Source organism: Hemiscyllium ocellatum, chromosome 46 (assembly GCF_020745735.1).
Source record: "Hemiscyllium ocellatum isolate sHemOce1 chromosome 46, sHemOce1.pat.X.cur, whole genome shotgun sequence".
In the NCBI taxonomy this organism is placed as follows: domain Eukaryota; kingdom Metazoa; phylum Chordata; class Chondrichthyes; order Orectolobiformes; family Hemiscylliidae; genus Hemiscyllium; species Hemiscyllium ocellatum.
The window spans coordinates 6,282,657-6,308,237 of NC_083446.1; the positions used below are offsets into that span (position 1 = coordinate 6,282,657).

At 47.5% G+C, this 25,581-nt stretch overlaps 1 protein-coding gene across 3 annotated transcripts in view; it reads right to left on the minus strand.

The window, feature by feature from the left end:
- The window catches only part of ltbp3 (latent transforming growth factor beta binding protein 3), a 189,039-nt gene that overhangs the window by 93,610 nt on the left and 69,848 nt on the right, over positions 1-25,581 (minus strand). For 2 of the 3 annotated variants that reach the window (XM_060855602.1, XM_060855601.1), the window contains exons 2-3: positions 3,456-3,743; positions 733-965 (exon numbers count right to left, since the gene is read on the minus strand). In XM_060855602.1, coding sequence (XP_060711585.1) covers positions 733-965; positions 3,456-3,743 — 521 coding nt within the window. The remainder of the gene's footprint in view (positions 1-732; positions 966-3,455; positions 3,744-25,581) is intronic. The other variant, XM_060855603.1, reaches the window with a different exon arrangement.

The following is a 25,581-nucleotide window of genomic DNA, read 5'->3' on the forward strand; positions in this document are numbered from 1 at the left end:
GTGTGCGTTTGTGTGTGTGAAAGTGTTTGTGTCTGTGTGTGTGTGTATGGGAACTCTGTGGACAGTGGGTAGTCTGTTAACTGGAAGTCATAGTCCTAATATTTCTGTGTTGGTTATGTCAAGCTAAAAACAGCAAAGAAATAAATTATCTCAACATAGGAACGCCAGATTTAGGCCATTCTGCCCCAATAAGTCTGGTTGTGGCCTCAATTACACTTTGTCATAACCTAGGGCCCCTGATGTAACCTCCCTCCTGTCACCACCAGCAGCTGATGGTGCGGCCATCTGCAGGTCACTGGCTCAACTGAGTGTTTAAAAACCTGTTAATTAGCTTAGCAACATCCAGGACAAAGCAACCCTATTGGATGGCGCCAACATCCACCCCCTCCACCACTGATTCTCAGTTGCAGCAGTGTGTGCCCTCTGCAAGATGCGCTCATCAAGGCTCCTTTAACAGCAAACTCTGGCCACTCCCATCTAGAAGGGCAGCAGACAAACGGGAACACCAGCCCCCTGAAAGTTCCCTTCCGAGCCACTCACCATCCTGACTTGGAAACATATCGGCCGTTCCTTCACTGTTGCAGGGTCGGAAACCCTGGAACTCCCTCCCTACAGCCAAACCCATTTACAACTAACACACCCAGGGCTATGGCAGTACGTGGGCCTGAGAGCCATCCATTGGTGACCACTGACCGCGCCGATTCCCATGAGAAGGAAAGGAGTGCCACTCACCATCTTCGGCAAGGTTTCCTGAAAGCAGCGGCCCAGTTTCTTCTGTGAGGTGGGGAGGGTCCTGGGCGGGTAATGGTTGACCTTCTGCACGGGTTGGTGGTGGACCAGGATTGGCTGGTGCAGTAGGTTCTTCTGCTCCCCCAGGTAGCTGCCCAGGCTGGAGACCCCGTGGATCTGCACCGTGGCTTCCGCAGGATGCCTGACGTGCAGATTTATGACAGGCTGAGGCTGTGCTGGAAGAGCGAGAGACACCATCATCAGTTATTGCCTTGGGGGGAGACGGGGAAATTAAAATAGTGACGTTTCGCTCTGGTCACATTGGTGAGGCCACCCAAGCTTGGGGCACTTTGCGTCTTCTTATTGAAGGAGGACTGTCTGGGTAAGGAATCCGTACGCTGTAGGTAGAGGCTGTTCAGCCCATTGAGTCTGCACGAGCCCTCCATCGGATATCTCACCTCAATAATTAGACGTTAACCATGGCTCATCTGCCTGCACTTCCCTGGACGGGACAGGGTAACTTTTAGCACGGTCATTGCACCTAACCTGCACATTTTTGACCCGTGAGAGGGAACTGGAGCACCCAGAGGGCACAGACATGAGGACAATGTGTAAACTCTGCACAGATAGTAGCCTGAGGGTGGAATTGAACCCAAGTCCCTGATGTGGTGATGCAGCACAGTGCTAACCAGTGAGCCACGGTTCTCTTGAATTTCCAACTGAATTTATTAGCCTGTATTATATTGTCAGCGCTCCAGTAATCAATTAACGAATCAGTTAGGGAGGTGATGGCCCTAGTATTGTCACTAGACTGTTAATCCAGAGACCGAGGTAATTAGCTGGGTTCAAATCCTGCCATGACAGATGGTGAAGTTTGAGTTCAATTTTAAAAATCTGGATTTAAATGTCTACTGATGACCATGAAACAGATCTGGCAGCATCTGTGAAGAGAAATCAGAGTTAATGTTTCAGGTTCTGGTGACCCTTCCTCAGAACTGGAGAAGGGTCACCAGACCCAATCATTCACTCTGATTTCCCTTCACAGATGCTGCCAAGCCTGCTGAGCTTTTCCAGAAATGTCTGTTTTACAGTATCTGCAGTTTAGATTAGATTACTTACTGTGTGGAAACAGGCCCTTTGGCCCAACAAGTCCACACCGATCCGCAACCCACCCATACATTTTCCCCGTTCACCTAATACTACGGGCAATTTAGCATGGCCAATTCACCTAAGCTGCACATCTTTGGACTGTGGGAGGAAACCGGAGCACACCCACGCAGACACGGGGAGAATGTGCAAACCCCACACAGTCAGTCGCCTGAGGCGGGAATTGAACCCGGGTCTCTGGCGCTGTGAGACAGCAGTGCTAACCACTGAGCCACCGTGCTGCCCACTTTTGGATTTTAACCAATGAAACCATTGCTGATTATTGGAAAAGCCCATCTGGGTCACTAATGTCCTTTAGGGAAGGAAACTGCCACCTTTACCTTGTCTGGCCTACATGTGATTCCAGACCCACAGCGATGTGGCTGACTTTTAACTGTGTATTGGGCAACTAGGGACAGGGCTATAAATGCTGGCCTAGCCAGTGATGTCCACATCCTGTGAGTGAATAAATGTATAAAAATGGTCACATAAGATGGATAAAAAAAAAATTTAAGAGCTACTTTGGATGGTATAGTGGCTCAGTGGTTAGCACTGCTGCCTCCTAGCGCCAGGGACCTGGGTTTGATTCCAGCATCAAACGACTGTCTGTGTGGAGTTTGTACATTCTCCCCGTGGGTTTCCTCCGGGTGCTCTGGTTTCCTCCCACAGTCCAAAAATGTTTAGGTTAGGGTGAGTTGGCCATGGGAAATTGCCCCGTTGTGTCCAGGGATGTACAGGCCAGGTAGGTTAGCCACAGGAAATGCAGTGGTACAGGAAAAGGGTGGGGGTGCTGGGTCTGGTTGGGATGTCCTTTGGAGGACTGGTGCAGAGTTGATGGACCGTATGGCCTCTTTATGCACTGTAGGGATTCTATGATAGCTGTCCAATGGCTCCTTCACCTGTATGCATGAATTTCTAGACAAGGAAAGGACAGAGGTCCGCCCACTCTGCTTTCTATCTACCTTGCCATCACATGGTACAACAATAATGGAGCTGTTGACAATGAATGAGTCAAGAGACAATGAGAGTGAGGAGAGCTCCAGCGGTGCATGGCTTTGAGAACTAAGCTACAATCCCCTTCTGAAGTTACAGGTTTGGGTGGGATGCTCTTCAGAGGGTTGGTACAGACACAATGGGCTGAATGACCTCTTTCTGCACTGTTGGGATTGTACCCGTATGGGTTTCTGCTGGGTGCTCCAGTTTCCTCCCACAGTCCAAAGATGTGCAGCTTAGGGTGGATTGGCCGTGCTAAATTGCCCCATTGTGTCCAAGGATGGACAGGCCATGTGAGTTAGCCATGGGAAATGGAGGATCACAGGGAAGGGATTGGTGGCTGGTTGTGGGTGAGATGTTCTTCGATGGGCCGAATGGCCTCTTTCCGCACTGTCGGGATTCTATGAGAGATTCGCTCGATCATTTCACTGACAGAGTTGGGATCTCGCTCCGTGTGCTGACCTGAGGAAACCTTTGAGTACAATGTTTTTGCAACATCGCTTCACGTGGGTCGACCCACTGAAGCCTGACCTGACGGAATACTGCGGACCCTTTCCGCAGGTGAGGAGAGAAAGAGAGTCCGATACCTTCCGGTCTGTGCTGAGGTCCTCCGGAACTCACGATTCCGTAGCTGTACTTACCCGGGGAATGGTCCCCGGGACCCTGCGAGTCCGGGGTGAGCTGGAGGGTGAAGACCGAATGTTTGTAGGCTTCGGAGACCTTGTCCGGGAGCTGCTCGCCTGCCTGCGGCTGGTGAGGCTGCCCCTGCCCGCTGACCGCAATCTGGCAGAACTTGCCGGTGAAGTTGGACGGGCAGTGGCATCGATTCCTGGAGCTGCATTGCCCTCCGTTCATGCAGGGGAGCGGGCACACCACTGGAAATTCAACAGAAGAAAGAACAATTAGCCCTGCGATAACAAAATCTGATCCTTCTGTTCCTTAATGGCAGACCTCCGTTCTCTGCAGTAAAAGTGAAGAGCTACTTGGAGAAAGTCTAAGAATTAGCTTTTGGGGATGATAGCTAGACTGAGAGGGGGCTCCTTTCTCCAGACTAGGGAAGGCCACAGCCTGAAAGATTTTGTTGTATTTCAAACGGGCACGGTCAGATAGACCAAGGAAGATGTGGGCCAGACCCAAACTTGAATAACATAGTGCAGTGCTATAATCACTGGATTAACAATTCAGGCCAATGTTATGGGTATGTGGGTTCAAATTCTAACCGGAGCACCCGGAGGAAACCCACGCAGACATGGGGAGAATATGCAAACTCCACACAGTCAGTCACCTGAGTTGGGAATTGAACCCAGGTGTCTGGCGCTGTGAGGCAGCAGTGCTAACCACTGTGCCACTGTGCCGCCCACATGTTGTAAGAGAGCACCCATCTGGTTCATACCCCTGTCGTGAAGGTGTTCTGCTGTGACTACGTGGGACTCGAGACGCACAGTAATGAAGTTGACTCTTAACCAACTCAGCAATAACAGTAACACAGTTACATCAGTTGTACACAATAGCCCCTGAGAAAAAGGTTGAGGAGATAGAGATACATAATCAGGTCAAGACCAGGACAAAGGAAATTTTGTCCTGTTAGGAACTCTCTAACGTTGCAGAATAAGCAACTTTCACAATGATGAAAATACAATCACAGTACAGATACACAGAGGGGAATCTACACTCTGAGTGGAGTTAGATGTTAGACAGCGAGTGACCCTTACCCTGCTGAATAAACACTGAGTCTGTACATTACACAGCGAGTAACCCTTGCCCTGTTGAATAAATACTGACTCTGGACATTTAAACAGTGACTGACCTTTATCCTTCTCAATAAACACTGACACTGTACGTTTATACAGCGAGTGACCCTGACCCTGCTGAATAAACACTGACTCTGTACAGTTACACAGTGAGTGACCCTTAACCTGCTGAATAAACACTGACTGTGAACAGTTACACAGCAAATGACCCTTACCGTGCTGAATAAACACTGACTGCGTACGGTTACACAGTGAGTGACCCTTACTCTGCTCGATAAACACTGACTCTGTACGGTTACACAGCGAGTGACCCTTACCCTGCTCAATAAACACTGACTCTGTACAGTTACACAGTGAGTGACCCTTAACCTGCTGAATAAACTCTGACTGCGTACAGTTACACAGTGAGTGACCCTAACCCTGCTGAATAAACACTGACTCTGTACGGTTACACAGTGAGTGACCCTTACCCTGCTGAATAAACACTGACTCTGTACAGTTACACAGTGAGTGACCCTTACCCTGCTGTATAAACACTGACTCTGTACAGTTACACAGTGAGTGACCTTTAACCTGCTGAATAAACACTTACTGTGTACAGTTACACAGCAAATGACCCTTACCCTGCTGAATAAACACTGACTGTGTACAGTTACACAGCGAGTGACCCTTACCCTGCTGAATAAACACTGACTCTGTACAGTTACACAGTGAGTGACCCTTAACCTGCTGAATAAACACTGACTCTGTACAGTTACACAGTGACTGACCCTTACCCTGCTGAATAAACACTGACTCTGTATGTTTATACAGTAAGTGACCCTTACCCTGCTGAATAAACACTGACAGTGTACAGTTACACAGTGAGTGACCCTTACCCTGCTGAATAAACACTGACTCTGTACAGTTACACAGTGAGTGACCCTTAACCTGCTGAATAAACACTGACTCTGTACAGTTACACAGTGACTGACCCTTAACCTGCTGAATAAACACTGACTGCGTACGGTTACACAGTGAGTGACCCTTACCCTGCTCGATAAACACTGACTCTGTACAGTTACACAGCGAGTGACCCTTACCCTGCTGAATAAACACTGACTCTGTACAGTTACACAGTGAGTGACCCTTAACCTGCTGAATAAACACTGACTCTGTACAGTTACACAGTGAGTGACCCTTACCCTGCTGTATAAACACTGACTCTGTACAGTTACACAGTGAGTGACCTTTAACCTGCTGAATAAACACTTACTGTGTACAGTTACACAGTGAGTGACCCTTAACCTGCTGAATAAACACTGACTGTGTACAGTTACACAGTGAGTGACCCTTACCCTGCTGAATAAACACTGACTCTGTATGTTTATACAGTAAGTGACCCTTACCCTGCTGTATAAACACTGACTCTGTACAGTTACACAGTGAGTGACCCTTAACCTGCTGAATAAACACTGACAGTGCACGGTTACACAGTGAGCGACCCTTACCCTGCTGAATAAACACTGACTCTGTACAGTTACACAGTGAGTGACCCTTACCCTGCTGAATAAACACTGACTCTGTACGGTTACACAGTGAGTGACCCTAACCCTGCTGAATAAACACTGACTCTGTATGTGACTTTGTGTCACAAGTAGACAGGGTGGTTAAGAAGGTGTTTGGCACGCTCGCCTTCATTCCTCAGACCATGACATACACATATTTGGGCGTCATGTTGTGATTGTACAGGACAATGTTGAGGCCACTTGTGGAATATGGCATACTGCTCTGATTGGCCTGCTATAGGAAGGATATTATTAAATTGGAATGGGGGCAAAATTGATTGATAAGGATGTTACCAGGACTGGAGGGGTTGAGTTATAAGGAGAGGCTGGATAGGCTGGGACCTTTTTCACCAGAGCATAGGAGGTTGAGGAATAACCTTACAGAGGTTGAGAAAATCATAAGTAGCATGGATAAGATGAATAGCAAAGGTCTTTTCTCGAGAGTAGGGGTGTTCAATATTAGAGGATGTAAGTTTGAGGTGAGAGGACAAAGATTTAAAAGAGACCTGAGTGTGTGGAATGAGCTGTCAGAGGAAGTGGTAGATGCAGATACAGTTACAACGTTTAAAAGACATTTGGACAGGAACACAAATAGGAAGGGTTCAGAGGAATATGGGTCAAATGCTGGCAAATGGGACTCGTTCAGTTAGAGAAACCTTGTCAGCATTGACGAGATGGGCCGTCAGGTCTGTTTCCATGCTGTATAACTCTATAAGAAATACTCCATATCTAACCATGTGCTTACCTGACCAGGGAATATTTGATGGCAACAGTGTAGAGGGAGCTTTACTCTGTATCTAACCCCGTGCTGTCCCTGTCCTGGGAGTGTTTGATAGGGGACAGTGTAGAGGGAGCTTTACTCTGTATCTAACCCCGTGCTGTCCCTGTCCTGGGAGTGTTTGATAGGGGACAATGTAGAGGGAGCTTTACTCTGTATCTAACCCCATGCTGTCCCTGTCCTGGGAGTGTTTGATAGGGGACAGTGTAGAGGGAGCTTTACTCTGTATCTAACCCCATGCTGTCCCTGTTCTGGGGAGTGTTTGATGGGGGACAGTGTAGAGGGAGCTTTACTCTTTTTCTAACCCCGTGCTGTCCCTATCCTGGGAGTGTTTGATGGAGGACAGTGTAGAGGTTGCTTTACTCTTTATCTAACCACATGCTGTCCCTGTCCTGGGAGTGTTTGATGGGGGACAGTGTAGAGGGAGCTTTACTCTGTATCTCACCCCATGCTGTCCCTGTCCTGGGAGTGTTTGATGGGGGACAGTGCAGAGGCAGCTTTACTCTGTATATAACCCCGTGCTGTCCCTGTCCTGGGGAGTGTTTGATGGAGGACAGTGTAGAGGAAGTTTTACTCTGTGTGTCTAACCTCATGCTGCCCAGAGAGTGTTTGATACCTTGCCCACGAAACGGGAAGCATTTTAGACTGAGCACTGACCTCCTTCGTGACAAATCGTACAGAGTCAGGTAGCAGTCCTGCTCCCCAGTACAAGCTGCTGCTAGCTTTGAGCAGCTGTGGCCGCTTGTGGTCTGGATCCAGAATGTTTGCGGTAATTGGAAAACATTTGTAACAAGAGCTCCTCCAGTCAGAGATGTAATCCAAGGAAGGATTCCAATGAACCAGATCATTCTTTGTCCAGCGTCTTCAATCTGTCTTGCTGATCCGGATCCAACCCTGAAGCCTCTGATCCTGATCCAAGAACAAGCTGATCTGCACTTTTTCAAGTATTTGAGTCTGAGAATGTGGGAGGGTACGTTTTTCATTTTCCATTCCTTTATTCTCCAGATGGGGGTGTCACTGTGAAGGTCAGTGTTTGTAGCACGTTGTATTGAGAGCTTATACCTCTCCCCGCTTATTATGAGCTGTTGCAGTCAATGTTCCATCAGTGCTGTCAATCTATGGCGGTTCCAGATTTCACCTTCCCTCCCACCCCCCCCCACCCCCACTCCCCAATGATGACTGAATGCCAACATCACAGGATGGTTTGGGTGCGGAAGGAGGTCAGTGCATCAGTACCAGCCCCTCAAATGAGCAACGCACCCCAGCGCCAATTTCCTGTATTCTCACCCATCTTTTCATTTTCAAAATGGCTGCCAACACCATCTTGAATGCCTCCCAGATGTTCACCACGACCCCTGTCTCCATGGGAACAGTTTCTCCGCTGCCTACCCTGTCCCTACCTCTTGTAGAATCTCCTATATAGCAGGCCATTCAGCCCATCACCGGGGCTCTGAAGAGCATCCCACTCAGACCCACACTATCCCACTAACCGTGCATTCCCCATGGTTAACTCACCAAACCCGCACATCCCTGGACACTACGGGGCAATTTAGCATGGCCAATCCACCTGAACCTACACACCTTTGGACTATGGGAGGAAACCAGAGCACCCGGAGAAAATCCACGCAGACACAGGAAGAATGTGCAAACTCGACACAGACAACCGCCCAAGGGTGGTATCAAGCCTAGGTCCCTGGCGCTGTGAGGCAGCAGTGCTGACCACTGAACCACCGTGACACCCAAAGTAGCTCTTAAGTATATTTTTTTAAATCCATCCTTAGCCTCACTTTTAAAACAAGAAGCATCAAAGGTTTCCCAGTTGTACTAGGCATTTGGATCAAAGTCTAAGGGGTCATGTAGGATCCTATACCTATTCCTGGGGCAGCTGTCACCCTCAGGCAACCTGCTCTAGGGGTTAGAGGTTGCGGGTTTAGAATGTGCTGTTGAAGGTGCCTCGGCAAGTTGCTGCAGTGCACCATGGGAATTGTGGGCAGTCCATCATCAGTCAGCCATTTCAAGAGCAACCTCTTTCACCTTCGCTCTGAATTAATATCCATTCTATTAAGGATCACTTGTTTCTTTTTGTCAAATCCATTCACAGGATGTGGGTGTCATTGACCAGTCCAGCATATATTACTCATCCTTAGTTACCCAGAGGGCAGTTAAGAGCCAACCACATTACTATAGGTCTGGAGTCACAGGTAGGCCAGACCAAGTATAGGGTTCCCTTCCATAAAGGAAGTTAGTGAACCAGATAATGGGCTTTTTCTGACAATTGCCAATGGTTTCATGGTCACCATTAGAACCTTCATTCCAGATTTTCATTGAATTCAAATCCACCATCTGTCATGGCGGGATTTGAACCCAGGCCCCAAACACATTTACCTCGGTCTCTGGATTTACCCAAAATGAAGACCTGTGGTTGCTGGAAACCTGAGGCAAAAACAGAAAGTGCTGGAGAAACTCAGCAGGTCTGGCAGCAGCTATGGAGAGAGAAAGCTGAGTTAGTGTTTCAAGTCCAGTGACCCTTCTTCAGAAATGTTCCAGATGTCAAATGTTGACCGCTTTCTCTCCACGGATACTGCTAGACCTGCTGAGTTTCTCCAACAAATTTCTGTTTTCCGTCTCTGAATTAATAGTCTGGTTGTAATACCACGAGACTACTGTTTCCCCTTGTAGGTAGGTAGCTAAGTCTTTAAAGTGAAGGTGTTGTCCGATTAGGATGAATCACACAACACAGAAACACACCCTTCGGTCCAACCAGTCCATACCGACCATGATCCCAAACTAAACTGGTCCCACCTGCCTGCTCCTGGCCCGCATCCCGCCAAACATTTCTTATTCATGAACTTATCTCAATGTTTTTTAAATGTTGTAACTGTACCTGCACCCACCACCTCCTCTGGAAGTTCATTTCTAGACATGAACCACTCTCTGAGTGAAAATTGCACCCCATGTCTTTTTAACGTCTTTCTCCTCTCGCCTTAAAAATGTGCCCCTTAGTCTTCCAACCCCCCCTGCTGTAAGGAAATAACACCTGCCATTCATCTTATCTATATCTCTCAGGATTTTATAAACCTCTAACAGGTCACCCCTCAACCTCCTACGCTCCAGTGAAAAAAGTCCCAGCCTATCCAGCCTCTCCTCATAACTCAAACCCTTCATTTCTGGCAACATCCTGGTAAACCTCTTCAGAACCCTCTCCAACTTAATAATATCCTTCCTATAACAGGGCGACTAAATTCCAGAAGAGGCCTCACCAATGTCCTGTGCGTCCTCACCATGATGTCCCAGCTCCTACACTCAAAAGCTCTGAGCAATGAAGGTAAGCGTGCTGAACACCTTCTTAATCATCCTGTCTGTAGAGATGCAAACTTCAAAGAATTATGTACCTGAACCTCTAGGTTCTACAACACTACCCAAGGCCCTGTTTTTAACTGTATAAGTCTTGTGTTTGTTTCTGTGTTGAAAAATGCAAGTGTGAATGAAGGGACATGTTGTGTACTAATGAGAAGGCAGCAGAGTTTGGGATCAGGCCAAGTTAATGTAAGGTGAGAGTCATAGGATACCAGAATAGTTCAATTTAAAAGGAACAAAGACATGAATGGGTGTTCCAACAACAGAGGAGCTGAGGTAGGGTTAGAGTGAGGTGGAAATAGGCTGGAGAAGGAACTGGGGGGTTGTTAGTTGAAAACAGCCCTTAATTGGCGTCTGTTTTCATTTTGAGAAACCTCAAGGCTGGCGGTCCCAGAAATCCAGTTGGTTCGTAGGCCTAAAAAGGCAGCATTTGCAGCAAGTCAGCCATGTTGTCGCAGGCTAACGAGGCCTCCAAGAAAAAGCGATAAGGGGAAATTAGACAAATCATTACATCCTGAAAAGTGCTCTTTCAGAGACTGCACTCCGGAAGGTTCCTTGGAGACCAGGGTCTAATTAGACCTCTGCGGCAGAAAATCTCTGACCGAAACAAAGCCATTTTCCTGTTACAGAAGTTAGCTATAAAAAAAAATGAGGCCTACCGAGATTCCTTTCAGTCACCCACAAAAGCGCTCACTGATCCAGGCAATGTCAAAGATCAGGCTTTCGGGAAAAACACAGGCCAAGTTTTTTTTTAATATACTATTAAGCACTTTCACTGTGAGGAAGTACTTAATTGACAGGAAGCAAGGGTAACTGAAAGACACACAGAGTACTTAAAGCTCTTTGTAGCACAAATTAAAATCCATAATTTTCTGGCATTGGGACGAGGAGCAAATCTGTGCCTCAGAAAGAGTGCCTTTGAAATGAAGAACTCACGTCCCAAAATAACAAAAGGGTAAATCAAACCCATTGACATCTCATAGCTACAAAGCAGAATGGTGAGGGAGGGGATCAATTAGGCCTGGATTCACTTGCTTAGAAGGATGAGATCTGATTATAATGCACCAATTTCTAATGGGGCTGGACAATTCGACGCAAGGAGGATGCTTCCCCTGAGTCATAGATTAGATTCCCTACAGTATGGAAACAGGCACCTTGGCACAACAAGTCCACACCGATCCTCCAAAGAGTAACCCACCCAGACCCATTCCCCCCACCCCATATACACCCCTGACTAATGCACCTAAAACTATGGGACAATTTTGCACAACCAATCCACCCTAACCTGCACATCCCTGGGCACTATGGGACAATTTAGCATGGCCAATCCACCCTAACCTGCACATCCCTGGGCACTATGGGACAATTTAGCACGGCCAACCCACCCTAACCTGCACATTCCTCAGCACTATGGGACAATTTAGCACGGCCAATCCACCCTAACCTGCACATCCCTGGACACTATGGGACAATTTGCCAAGGCCAATCCACCCTAACCTGCACATCCCTGGGCACTATGGGACAATTTAGCACGGCCAACCCACCCTAACCTGCACATCCCTGGGCACTATGGGACAATTTTGCACAACCAATCCACCCTAACCTGCACATCCCTGGGCACTATGGGACAATTTAGCACAGCCAATCCACCCTAACGTGCACATCCCTGGGCACTATGGGACAATTTAGCATGGCCAATCCACCCTAACCTGCACATCCCTGGGCACTATGGGACAATTTAGCACGGCCAATCCACCCTAACCTGCACATCCCTGGGCACTATGGGACAATTTAGCACAGCCAATCCACCCTAACCTGCACATCCCTGGACACTATGGGACAATTTAGCACGGCCAATCCACCCTAACCTGCACATCCCTCAGCACTATGGGACAATTTAGCACGGCCAATCCACCCTAACCTGCACATCCCTGGGCACTATGGGACAATTTAGCACGGCCAATCCACCCTAACCTGCACATCCCTCAGCACTATGGGACAATTTAGCACGGCCAATCCACCCTAACCTGCATGTCTTTGGATTGTGGGAGGAAACTGGAACACCCGGAGGAAACCCACGCAGATACAGGGAGAAACTCCACACAGATAGTTGCCCAAGGGTGGAAACAAACCCAGGCCCCTGGTGCTATGAGGCAGCAGTGCTAACCACTGAGCCACTGTGCCACCATGAATTATTTTATTTATAGATCAGGGGAGATACAGCAAGAAATGTTTTGTTGCCACAATCTGGCACCATTTTGAAATACGTAAAGATTAAAAAGGAAGTACTGAAATAGAATTCATCTTCACTGGGCCGAGACCCAAACACAGCTCCAGGGCTCCTGCAAGGTGGCTCTCAAGGAGTCATGGATTCAAAAAACACAGAAACAGACCCTTCGGTCCAACCAGTCCATGCTGACTATAATCCTCGACTAAACCAGTCCCGCCTGCCTGCTCCTGGCCCATTTCCCTCCAAACCCTTTCCTATTCATGGACTTATCCAAATGTCTTTTAAACGTTGAAGTCTATCCGCATCCAGTAGTTCCTCAGGAAATTCATTCCGCACACCCTCTCTGTGAAAAAAGTTAAGCATTATTTCATAGAATAAGCAGAAAAATAAAGGAATAAGGTAAGCATCAAAAGGGACAACTTTTTCATCCAGAGGGTGGTGTGTGTATGGAATGAGCTGCCAGAGGAAATGGTGGAGGCTGGTACAACGATAACATTTAAAAGGCACCTGGATGAGTACATGGTTAGGAAGAGTTTAGAGGGATATGGGCCAAACTGCAAGCAAATAGGACTAGTTCCATTTAGGAATCTTGGTCAGCATGAATGAGTTGGGCCAAAGGGCCTGTTTCCATGCTGTATGACTCTAAGGGCTTCCCACAGCCAGACTGTGCAACCACTCACTGAAAGCGGACATCCCCAATAACACATCTCCAACTCTCCTCTTCTGAGCTGAATACAGATATAGAGAGGCGATGCTTCAGTTACATAAGAAGACAACATCCAGAGTACAGTAATGGTCTCCATGTTGAATGGAGAATGTATATGTTGGAGACATTCAAAAAAGGTTGGCCAAACTACTACCCAGAACGGATGGTTGGGTAGCCTTCTGAGGAAGCATTGGACAGGCCTGGCTTGTCATGGCATGACATTAGTGAACCAGAGTGGTTTTCCCCAACAATCAAATCATCAATGGATTCTTAATTCTAGAGTTTTTTTGCTAAATTCAATTCAAATTCCACTATCTGCTGTGGTGGGATTTGAACCCGGGTGCCCGGGCATTATCTGGGTCTCTGCGTTAATCGGCCAGCAATAATACCAGGAGAAAGTGAGGACTGCAGATGGTGGAGATCAGAGCTGAGAATGTGTTGCTGGAAAAGCGCAGCAGGTCAGGCAGCATCCAAGGAGCAGGAGAATCTATGACTCAGGGGAAGCATCCTCCTTGCGTCAAATTGTCCAGTCCCATCATGCCCGAAACATCGATTCTCCTGCTCCTTGGATGCTGCCTGACCTGCTGCACTTTTCTAGCAACACATTTTCAGCAATAATACCACTAAGCCACTGCCTTCTCATATAACAAACATCAGAGGTTCAGCCATTGAGCTATGTCTTAATTCCAGAAAGTTCCAATAACGTTGTCACAAATGGACCCATTTGTGGATTGCCTTCTTAAGAGACACCATGTGCCTAGGTTGACCTAGTTTTAATCCTGAATGAGCAAGGTGCTATCTGGACAGTCGATCCAAATTTCCAAATTTAATGTAGACTGTGTCCAACTGAGATTTTGTCGGCCATTTTATTTTCTAATACGCTGAGGCCCTCCTTCCTTTTGCACTCTGTTCCCAGACCGAGAGAAGCGCCCATACCTTCTTTACCTTTTATTTTGAAAGTAGCAGGCCGCTACTTCCACGTTATTTTGTCACTAGATCAAAAGATTAGTGTTTCCGATTCCTGGAAACAGGACCCAACCACATTCCAGATGGCCAACCATGAAAGAGATTATATTTTGGGAGAGCCGGGAGCTCTGCTAGATACATATGTGGTCGAAAAGTGGCAACAAAATGATTTAACAACATTTCTGACGCAGCTGTAAATTTCTAAACCTTCTGTGTTGAGGCCATCTGGATTCAATAAATACAATAACTGGAGCCAAATAAAATAAACAAGGTTGTGAAACATTATTTGGTATTTTGTAGGATCCTTGACAGTGACTGAAAGGGCCATTGATGGCTCTGATGACCATCATTCGGGTGGTATCTTGGGGATTTGGCATGATGCACACGCACAGAGAATTAAAATTTCATGTCGGTCATACCAGCTGATGAAGGGTACGCCGAGATGCACCCTCCGCGTTGGCCACACGGCCTGGCATGAGGTTTCCCTCCAACTGGAGGGTTTTGTCAGATGTGGCAATGCTGATGTCATCTCCCATAACATAAGAAACCTGGCATAAACCGCATGGTATTGAAGGGTCCAACAGACATTTATTACAGTAACTACAGTGCGCAAAGCTCCCATCCCTCAGGTACATAGGTGCCAGGCTCATATAAGCTTCATGTTTACAGCAGACAAACATCCTTCCAGTGCAGTGTCATGCTTCAAGTGATCCAGAGGTATGTGTGAGTGTGAGAGAGAAGGTGTGTGGGTGTGAGAGTGAGCGTGTATGTGTCAGTGCGAGCTTGTGTGTGTCAGTGTGAGTGTGTGTTTGAGACTGTGTTTGGGTGAGAGTATGTGCGTTTCTGGGTGAGTGTGTGTGGATGTGTGAGAGAGTGGGTGCAAGTTTGTGAGTGTATGAGTATGTGAACGTGTGTGTGTGTAAATGTGTGTGTTTCTGGGTGAGCGTGTGTCAATGTATGACAGAGAGTGTGTGTGTAGAAGTTTGTGTGAATGTATGAGTGTGCAAATATGTGTGTTTGTATGTGATCATTTGCATGTGTGTGTTTCTGGGTGAGTGTATGTGAGTGTGAATGATTGAGAGAGAGACTGTGTGTGCAAGTTTGTGTGAGTGTGTGAATGTATGTGATAATATGTGTGTTTCTGGGTGAGTGTATGAATTGTGAGAGAGACTGTGGAAGTTTGTGATAATAGTTGTGTGTGTGTGTGTGTGTGTGTGTGTGAATGTGTGTGTGTGTGTGTGTGAATGTGTGTGTGTGTGTGTGTGTGAATGTGCTTCTGGGTGAGTATAATCTGTGTGTGTGTGAATGTGTGAGAGAAGTTGTGTGTCCGAGTTTGTGCGAGTGTCTGATTTTTTTTAGATTAGATTACTTACAGTGTGGAAACAGGCCCTTCGGCCCAACAAGTCCACACCGACCCGTCGAAGCGCAACCCACCCGTACCCCTACATTTACCCCTACCTAACACTACGGGCAATTTAGCATGGCCAATTCACCTGACCCGCACATCTTTGGACTGTGGGAGGAAACCGGAGCGCCCGGAGGAAACCCACGCAGACACGGGGAGAACGTGCAAACTCCACACAGTCGCCTGAGTCGGGAATTGAACCCGGGTCTCAGGCGCTGTGAGGCAGCAGTGCTAACCACTGTGCCGCCCACTATTTTGTGAATCTATGTGTATGTGTGTGTGTGTTTGCGTGAATCTGAGTATGAAGGGTGCGCATATATGTGTGCAAGTGTGTGTGTGTGTGTGTGTGTGTGTGTGTGTGTGTATTAGTGTGAGGGTCTTGTGTGTGTAAGTGAACGTGAGAGTGTGCAAATGTGTGTGTGAGAGACATCACCCTCATGCAAAATCTCAACCACAACCCCCTTTTGAATTCAAACAGTCTTCCACTCCAGGAGAGGACAAAGTTAAAATCACTCAACACAAGGTTATAGTCCAACGGGTTTTTTTGGAAGCACTAGCTTTCGGAGTGCTGCTCCTCCATCTGATGACGGAGCAGCCCCCAAAAGCTAGTGCTTCCAAATAAACCTGTTGGACTATAACCTGGCGTTGTGGGATTTTTAACTTTGTTCAGCCCAGTCCAACACCAGCTCCTCCACCTCATGACATTCCTGGAGAGCTCAGGGGAAGGCGCTTCAGACAAACATTACCCCTTTTCATAGAAGTGATAATAAAACAAGCTCCCCACGGGTGGGCCTCAGTGAACCATTGTGAAGATGAACTGGGGTCATCCACGCTGGAGTCAGGGAGCAATTCTCAACCAACAACCATCGAAAAGAGATGCCCACGTTGTTGCAATTTGTTGGACGTTTGCTGTGTGCTGATTGGCTGCCTGTTTGCTACATCACAAGAGCAAATACTTCATTGGCTGCGACACTTTGGGTGCTAGCGAGGTGGCGAAAGGAACTGGGGAATTGGGACTTCACCTCGCTTTGCCCAGGGGGTGTGTGTGTGTGTGTGTGTGTGTGCGCGCGCGCGCGTGCGTGCGTGGTGGTGCCGATGGGGTTCCTGAGCATCCCTACCCCGGTATGATCCGGAAGATGGAGGAGCATGAATAGCTACGAGACTGGTTAACTGGGGCTCATTTGGCACCAGGAAGCGAAAGGAAACAGGAAATGGAAGAGATTATCAAGTCAGCTCGGGACCATTTTGATTCTAGTCCAACCAGTTCAGAGCAAAGATTACATTGGCAACTCTGTTGCAATTGGAGCCACTATCAAAGGCCCTCAGTTTTATCACGGAACACAGCACCTTCCGGAACGTTCCACCAACTCCTTTCTGCGCTGTTTACCTTTGACAGAATGTGAGTGACCCTCTGGGTTCAGAATGGATTCCACATATTCACACAGCAGAACCACATCAGGTTCCTGAGGGATGTCAGCTCAGCGAGTGAAGACCTACAGCAAGCAAAAGCTTTGGCCTCAATGTTTGCCGCAAATGTTTCCAGGGAGATACCGATCAGGAGCGGGCTTCAGGATTGAGCTTAAAGTTTGAGGATCCCACTGATGCAGTGAAGAACCAAATCATTGGATTAAAACTCTGAGCAGAGCCTTGGGATTGTAATTTGTACATTACATAGCGATGTGCTGGCTTTTAAAAGTAATATCATGTTGCATTTAGCCTTTCATTTGCCTCGCGTAACCTCCGTTCCAAACAGTTTGCATTCCACACTGCAAGGAGAGATCACAAATGTTTCTTAAAACATAATTCCAGCTCATTTAATGGTGGCGATGTAGAAGAAGCTTTATTCCATATCTAACCCCATCGCTGCTCCTGTCCTGGGAGTGTTTGATGGGGGGACAGTGTGGAAAGAGCTTTACTCTGTATCTAACCCCGTGCTGTCCCTGTCCTGGGGAGTGTTTGATGGGGACAGTGTAGAGGGAGCTTTACTCTATATCTAACCCAGTGCTGTCCCTGACCTGGAAGTGTTTGATGGGAACAGTGCAAAGGGAGCTTTACTCTGTATCTAACCCAGTGCTGTCTCTGACCTGGAAGTGTTTGATGGGGGACAGTGCAGAGTAAGCTTTACTCTGGAACATTTTCTTTCACAATTCAGTCACAAATCTCACCATAGTCCATACCACCTAGATCCTTAAAGGTTCTGATGCAAGTCTATAGGCTGTACACCTATATACAAGATGGCACAGTGGCTCAGTGGTTAGCACTGCTGCCTCACAGAGCTAGGGACCTGTGTTCGATCTGACCCTCGTGTGGAGCTTGCATGTTCTCCCCGTGTCTGCATGGGGTTCCTCTGGGTGCTCCGGTCTCCTCCCACAGTCCGAACATGTGAAGGTTAGGGTGGATTGGCCGTGCTAAATTGTCCCATAGTGCCCAGGGATGTGCAGGTTAGGGTGGATTGGCCGTGCTAAATTTCCCCGTAGTGTCCATTGATGTGCAGGTTAGGTGGATCAGCCATGGGGAAATGTAGGGTTATAGAGGGCTGGGTCAGGGTGGGGTGCTTTTCGAAGGGTCAATGATGGACTAAATGGTCTCTCTCTCTCTCTCTCTCTCACTGTAATTGGAACGATATCTCAAACTGGCCCTGACCCGAAAACATCGTCCTGGTCTCAGGAGCAGAAAGAATGAACTGTAGATGAAGCTTGGGACATATCACTCTGGCTGAAGTGAGAGCAGAGGCCTATGCCTTAAAGCATTGATCTATAGAAATGGCTTGCACAGGCATTGTCTGCACTTTGGTACTGAGATGACCGTAGCTGTGACGGTTCCTGTGCACCCAGCGCCATTTATCACGTCCTCCCCCCCAACTCCCCCACCATCACAGTTGCAGATGCTTAAGGAGCTAAGACCACACAACAATGGAGTCATGTGGGAATGCTGCAGGGACGGAAATGTCACCCTTCAGGTGAGGTCAAAGGTCAGCCGGTCACCTGCACGGAGAACAGGTCATTTTCCTGAGCAATCCTTCCTTGGTCAGTGCCCTACTATAAAGGTGGACCACCCGTGCATCTGAAAACTGTTCCCAGAACCACTCGTGTAGAATCACAGAAAGAGGCCATTCGGCCCGTGCCAGCTCATTCGAAGAGAGTAGGAGGGTAGTAGAGACCGGAAGCCTCATCTGTGCAAGCACTTGAAATGTTCTCTTATTTAAGACTGGAACATGGGATTGGTATCGATAGGCTAGCACAGAATCGATGGACCAAAGGGGTGTTTTCTGCACCAATGTGATTGTACTTTGTATGAGATTCCAGCTTATTCCAAATCTCCGTCAGCTCTGCAATTCTATTCAAGTCCAAAGATGAGTCATCTGGGATTCGAAATGTTAACTCTGCTTTCTCTCCACAGATGCTGCCAGACCTGCTGAGTTTTTCCTTTTAGCCCTCTCTGCTTTAAGAACTACAGCTCTAGTTTCTTCACGTTATCCCAGAACTGCAATCTTGTACCGTCACTGAATCCCCGACAGTGTGGAAACAGGCCATTCAGCCCAACAGGTCCACATCAACTCTCTGAGCAGCACCCATCCTTCTCTGTAACCCTGCACTTCCCATGGCTAACCCACACATCCCTGGACACTATATCACGGCCAATCCACCCTAACCTGCACACCTCTGGATTGCGTGAAGAATTCGGAGCACCCGGAGGAAACCTATGCAGACACGGGGAGAATGTGCAAACTCCACACAGACAGTCGAACCCGGGTCTCTGGTGCTGTGAGGCTGCAGTGCTAACCACTGAGCCACCGTGCCACCCCTATGAATGTTTGCATGTTATGCCCCTCTCTATGTACTTCTGTCAAACTCTGTACACAGTAGGTACTTGGAATGCGGGTGACACCTACTCAAGGTAAAAATCAGCATATGGTTTCTTTTTTAGTCATGAGGACACTGTTGTGTGAAACTTCAGAAAGATTTAATAGGCAGTGTTGTGACACACCTTCCTTAGGCATTGAGTGGGACTTAAACCGGAGTTTCTAACTTTGACATACGGACACTACCACCCCCCCCCCCCCCCTCCCAAGGCCATGTGGTCTCAAGCCTTACTCCCTGAGTTACCCGTCTGCTTTCTGCTCTGTGACTGCCTGTACACCCACCCGTGATCCAGCAGTCTCCCAGTGCGCAACAATGGATTGTCCACGAAGACTCTGATCAATGACCCAACAGGTTCCATAGAAGAATATAAGAACTAGGAGCAGGAGTAGGCCCTCTGGCCCTCTGAGCCTGTCCCACCATTCAATACGTTCATGACTCATCTTTTCATGGACCCAGCTCCACATACCCGCTCTCACTGTATCCCTTAATAGAACATAGGAACTAGGAGCAGGACATAGGAACTAGGAGCAGGGAATGGAAACAAAGGGAAACAAAGTACAAGGATAACGTTGGACATTACTTCTTTTCAAATTGATTCAAACACTGTCCCTCCTATTTCGTCTTTCTGAAGTGACACCAAGGTTAAGAGTTAGAATACAAGGGCAGCGATGTACTGCTGAGACTGTATAAGGCTCTGGTCAGAATGCATCTGGAATATTCTGAGCAGTTTTCGGCCCGGTGTCTAAGGAAGGAATGTTGTGGGAGGTCCAGGAAAAGATTGTGAGAATGATCCTGGGGTGAAGGCCTTGTCAAGTGAGGACTCTGAATCTGCATTTGGGTCTGTACGGAGTTTAGAAAGATGGGTGGGGGGAGGGGGTTATGGATCTGTTTGAAACTTACCGAATACTGAGAACTCTGGATAGAGTGGACGTGGGGAAGATGTTTCCACCAGTAGGAGAGTCTAGGACCCGAGGGCATAGCCTCAGAGTGAAGGAACTGAGATGAGGAGGAATTTCTTCAGCCGGCGTGGGGTGAATGTGTGGAACTCATTGCCACAGAGGGCTGTGGAGGCCAAGTCATTTAAGACAGAGATAGGTGGGTGCTTGATGGGTTCAAGGGTTACAGGTGAAGGCAGGAAATTGGGGTTGAGAAACACATCAACCATGATAGAGTGGTGGAGCAAACCTGGATGGGCCGCATGACCTAATTTTGCTCCTGTGGAATTTCTAGTTTGTTTGACCCCTCCAAGTGTTCAAACAGCCCAATTCTGCAGCCCCCTTTATACCTAGGTCCTGACCCAGCCCTGCCTAACTTTATTCTCCTCCGTTAAGAGGGCTCTCCCTACACATTTCTATCTTAACCAGGCCCGTCAAACTCGTTAATATTTCATTGAGCCAAACTCTCATTCCAACGAGAAGTTTTCAAACTCTCTTCACAACATAAGTCCCAGGAATGAGTTGTGAACTTTCTCTGAACCGCATCAAAAGCAACTGTACTCATTTCACATGTAAGGAGATCAAAGCTGTACACACTCTTTCAGATGTGGTCTCACCACGGCCCTGAACAGCTGCAGTGAAACCTTCCTACCTGTATATTCCATTCCCTTTGCAATAAACACCAACATTCCCATTCCATTCGCCTTCCTGGTCACTTATAGAGTCATTCAGCACGGAAACAGATCCTTCGATCCAAACATAATCCCAAACTAAACTCGACCCACCTGCCTGCTCCTGGCCCATGTACCTCCAAACCCTTTCCTATTCATGTCCTTATCCAAATGTCTTTGAAATGTCATAACTGTACCCGCATCCACCACTTCCTCTGCAGTTTGGGGGTGGCATGTTGGTTCAGTGGTTAGCACCGCTGCCTCACAGCGCCAGGGACCCGGGTTCCATTCCTGCCTCAGGCAATAGTCTGTGTGGAGTTTGCACATTATCCCCGTGTCTCCCACAATCCAAAGATGCCCAGGTTAGGTGAATTGGCTGTGCTAAATTGCCCACAGTGTTAGGTGGCTTACAGGGATAAATGTAGGCATCTGGGTGGGTTACTCTTCAGAGGGTCAGTGTGGACATGTTGGGCCAAAGGGCCTGTTTCCATACTGTAGGGAATCTAATCTAATCAGTTTCATTCCACACACGAACCAGTCCCTGTGCAAAAAAAAATTGCCCCTCACGTCTTTTTAAAATCTTTCTCCTCTCAACTTAAAAAATATGCCTTCTAGTCTTGAAATCCCCACTCTAGGGAAAAGACATCTGACATTCATCTTATCTGATTGTATAAACCTCTATAAGGTCACCCATGAACCTTCTACTCCTTCCCCCCAGGTAACGCTCTTCTACAACAACTTCCGTCAGGCAGAAGGCACTGATGTTTGAGCACTGGCACTAACAGGTTCAAATACAGCTTCTTCCTAATTGTTAGTGGATTAATGAATGGACTGTCTAACTTCAAATAACACTGATCTGTCTTTGCACACCTCCCATGCAGTATAGCCTGTCTGCCTCGCTCTGTCTAAGCACCCTATCATCTGTATGTCCTTGTTTGCTATGATCTGCTTGCAAAACAAAACTTTTCACTGTACTTAGGTACATGTGATTATAATTAATATAAGCAAATCAAATCAGTGAATTAGGTTCCAGCCTATCCAGCCTCTCCTTATAACTCAAACTCTCCATTCCTGGCAACATCCTGGTAAATCTCATCTGAACCCTCTCTAGTTTAATACTATCCTTCCTATAACAGGGAGACCAGAACTGGACACAATACTCTAGAAAAGACTTCAACATGTCCTGTACAACCTCAACAAGACGTCCCAACTCCTGTACTCAAAGGTCTGAGTATGCCAAACGCCTTCTTAACCACCCTATCGACATGTGACGGAAACTTCAAAAACCTTATGTATCTGAATCCCTGGGTCTCTCTGTTCTACAACACAGCCCAAGGCCTTACTTTTAATTGTATAAGTCTTCAATAGAATCCCTACAGAGTGGAAATAGGCCATTCGGCTCAACAAACGCACACCAACCTTCCGAACAGCATCCCACCCTATCCCTGTAATCCTGCATTCCCCCTGGCTAATGCACCTAGCCTACACATCCCTGGACGCTATAACATGGCCAATCCAGCTTAACCCACACACCTCTGGACTGTGGGAGGAAACATGGGGAGAATGTGCAAACACCACACAGCCGGTCGCCTGAGGGTGGGATCGAACCGAGGTCCCTGGCACTGTGAGGTAGTGGTGCTAACCACTGAACCACCATGCACCACCCTCTTTGTCATTGCTCGTTTTACCGAAATGCAAGTGTGGGTTAAGATGTCGTGTGCGGGACTCCCAGATCTTTCTGCATCGCCAGGAGAACTGCAACACCGCTCCATTTAAACAGTCACATTTCAACACGGCATAGTCACTAAGAAATCCACCAGGGGAACTCTCTTTACTCAGGGAGTAGCGAGAATGCAGAATTCTTTCACGGGTTATGGGCATTGCTGGCAAGATCAGCATTTGGCACCCACTGCTAACTGCCCTTGAACTGAGGGACTTACTTGCTAATTAAGAATCAATTAAGCGTCGCTGTGGGTCTGGAGAGACACGTGTACATCAGACCAAGTAAAGATGGCAGATTTCCCTGCCTAAAGGCTAGCAATGATCCAGAGAAATATTTACGACAATTGACAACAGTTGCTATGCAACACACCTCTCCTCAAACAAAAGGAGTGGAACGGAATCTTTAAAACTTTTTCAGGCAGGCACAGACGACTGAGGGGAACAAAGATTGTTGGGGAGATATGTAAGAATGTAGGGTTGAGGTTGAGGTCGTGATTTTATTGAATTCCAGGCTGGAAGGGCTTATTTTTGTTCAGCTAACTTTAAAAAAAAACAAAATTCCGGATTTATTCACTGAATTCAAATTTCACCGTCTGCCGTGACAGGAATTGAACTCAGTTCCTCGGAGCTCAGTCTCCTGCCAACGCCACTACATCACCAGCTCCCCATGAGGTGCAGAAGGAAATGTAGCTGTACTGATCGAATTAAATTGGAAACGATGAGAGGACAACTCAATGGAGCATAAACATAGGTTTCTATAAGATTCATATTTATGCTGCATGTTTTACATTGTTCTTCGATGTAATAATCTCTATTTCAGCTCTCCAGTTTCAGAGCTGCATTCAGAGCTGGAAGTTGACCAATTCCCATTTTGTTTCGATGAAAAAAGATAGTCAAATTTTGGCTTCAAGGTTTTAAATCTGGGGATTCGAACCATTATTTTCCACACAGCCTCCGAACCTCCTTGTAGCGTTTAACTATTGCTTGGATGGGCACAGTCTTATGGCAGGTTTAGGGCATGGTATGAGCCCAGGTGGTGAATGGAGGGTGTTGCACGTTGGACGGCAGTGAACATCACAACCAAAATGCTCCCTTTTACCCGTCAGCTCAGGGCTGGATAAGCTGGGGTCAGCTTCCCTGCAGTGTCAGAGGCTGAGGGGTGACCTTATACAGGTTTATACAATCATGGATAGGGTGAATAGCCATGGTCTTTTCCCCAGTGTAGGGGAGTCCAAAACTAGAGGGCATAGGTTTAAGGTAAGAGAGGAAAGTTTTAAAAAGGGACCTGAGTGGCAACATTTTCAGGCAGAGGGTAGTGCGTGTATGAAATGGTCTGCCAGAGTATGGAGTGGAGGTGGGTACAATTACAACATTTTAAAGGCATCAGGATGGGTGTAAGAATATGTAGGGTTTAGAGGGATATGAGCAAATGGGACGAGATTATTTGAGGATATCAGGTTAGCATGGATAAGTTGGACCAAAGGTTTGTTTCCATGCTGTATGACTCTATGAAGGCAGCTAACCCAGTGACAACATCAGAACTCCAAAGATGTGACAGATGATGCACTTTGGTCACTAGAACATTGAAAGGCGACACAGATTTAGGACTACAGTGCTATCACAGAATCATCGAAACCATATGGCATGGAAACAGGCCATTCGGCCCATTGAGTCCACACCAAACATTGAAGGGCGTCCCACCCGATAGCCCTGCATTGCCCACAGCCAATCCACCTAACCTGCACATCTTTGGACTGTGGGAGGAAAGCAGAGCACCCGGAGGAAACCCCATGCAGACATGGGGAGAATGTGCAGACTCCACACAGACAGATGCCCAAGTCTGGAATGAATTCTGGTCCCTGGCACTGTGAGGTAGCAGTGCTAACCACTGAGCCAGTGTGCTAATGCAGGAGCAGAGGGAGCTGGATGAACAGATACGTACACAGATCACCGAGGATGGTAGGATAGGTGGAGAGAGCAGCTAATAATGCACACAGCTTTATTAATAGGTGTATGGTGAGCAGGAAGGTGATGATGAATTTGTAAAAGACACTTGTTAGAACTCAGCTTTTCTTTTAATTTATTCACAAGTGAGAGCATCACTGCCAGTATTCATTACCCAGAGGACAGTAAAGAGTTGACCACATTGCTATCGTTCTGGGGTCATATGTAGGCCAGACCAGCTAAGGATGGCAGACTCGAGAGTGTGGTGCTGGAAAAGCACAGCAGGTCAGGCAGCATCTGAGGAGCAGGGCATAAGCCCTTAATCAGGAATGAGGTTTGTGGGTGGGGGCTGAGCGATAAATGGGAGGGGGGGTTGGGAGAACATAACTGGGAAAGCGATAGGTGGATGAAGGTGAGGGAGAAGGTGATAGATCAGAGGGGGGAGTGATGGACGGGTCTGGAGGGCGGTGCCGAGTTAGAGGCTTGGGACTTGGATAATGTGGTGAAGAGGGGAAATGAGGAAGTTGTTGAAATCCACATTGATCCTGTGTGGTTGCAGGGTCCCAAGGCGGAAGATGAGCCGTTCCTCCTCCAGGCGTCGGGTGGTAACGATTTGGCGGTGGAGGAGGCCCAGGACCTGCATGTCCTTGACAGAGTGGGAGGGGGAGTTGAAGTGTTGAGCCACGGGCCTGTGGGGTTGGTGGGTGCAGGTGTCCCAGAGTTGTTCTTTTTCCCAAGAGTGGCAGATTTCCTTCCCTAAAGAACATCAGTCATGGGTTTGCCCCTGACAATCCATTCCTGGTCGTCATTAGACAATGAATTCCAGATTTGTTTCGCT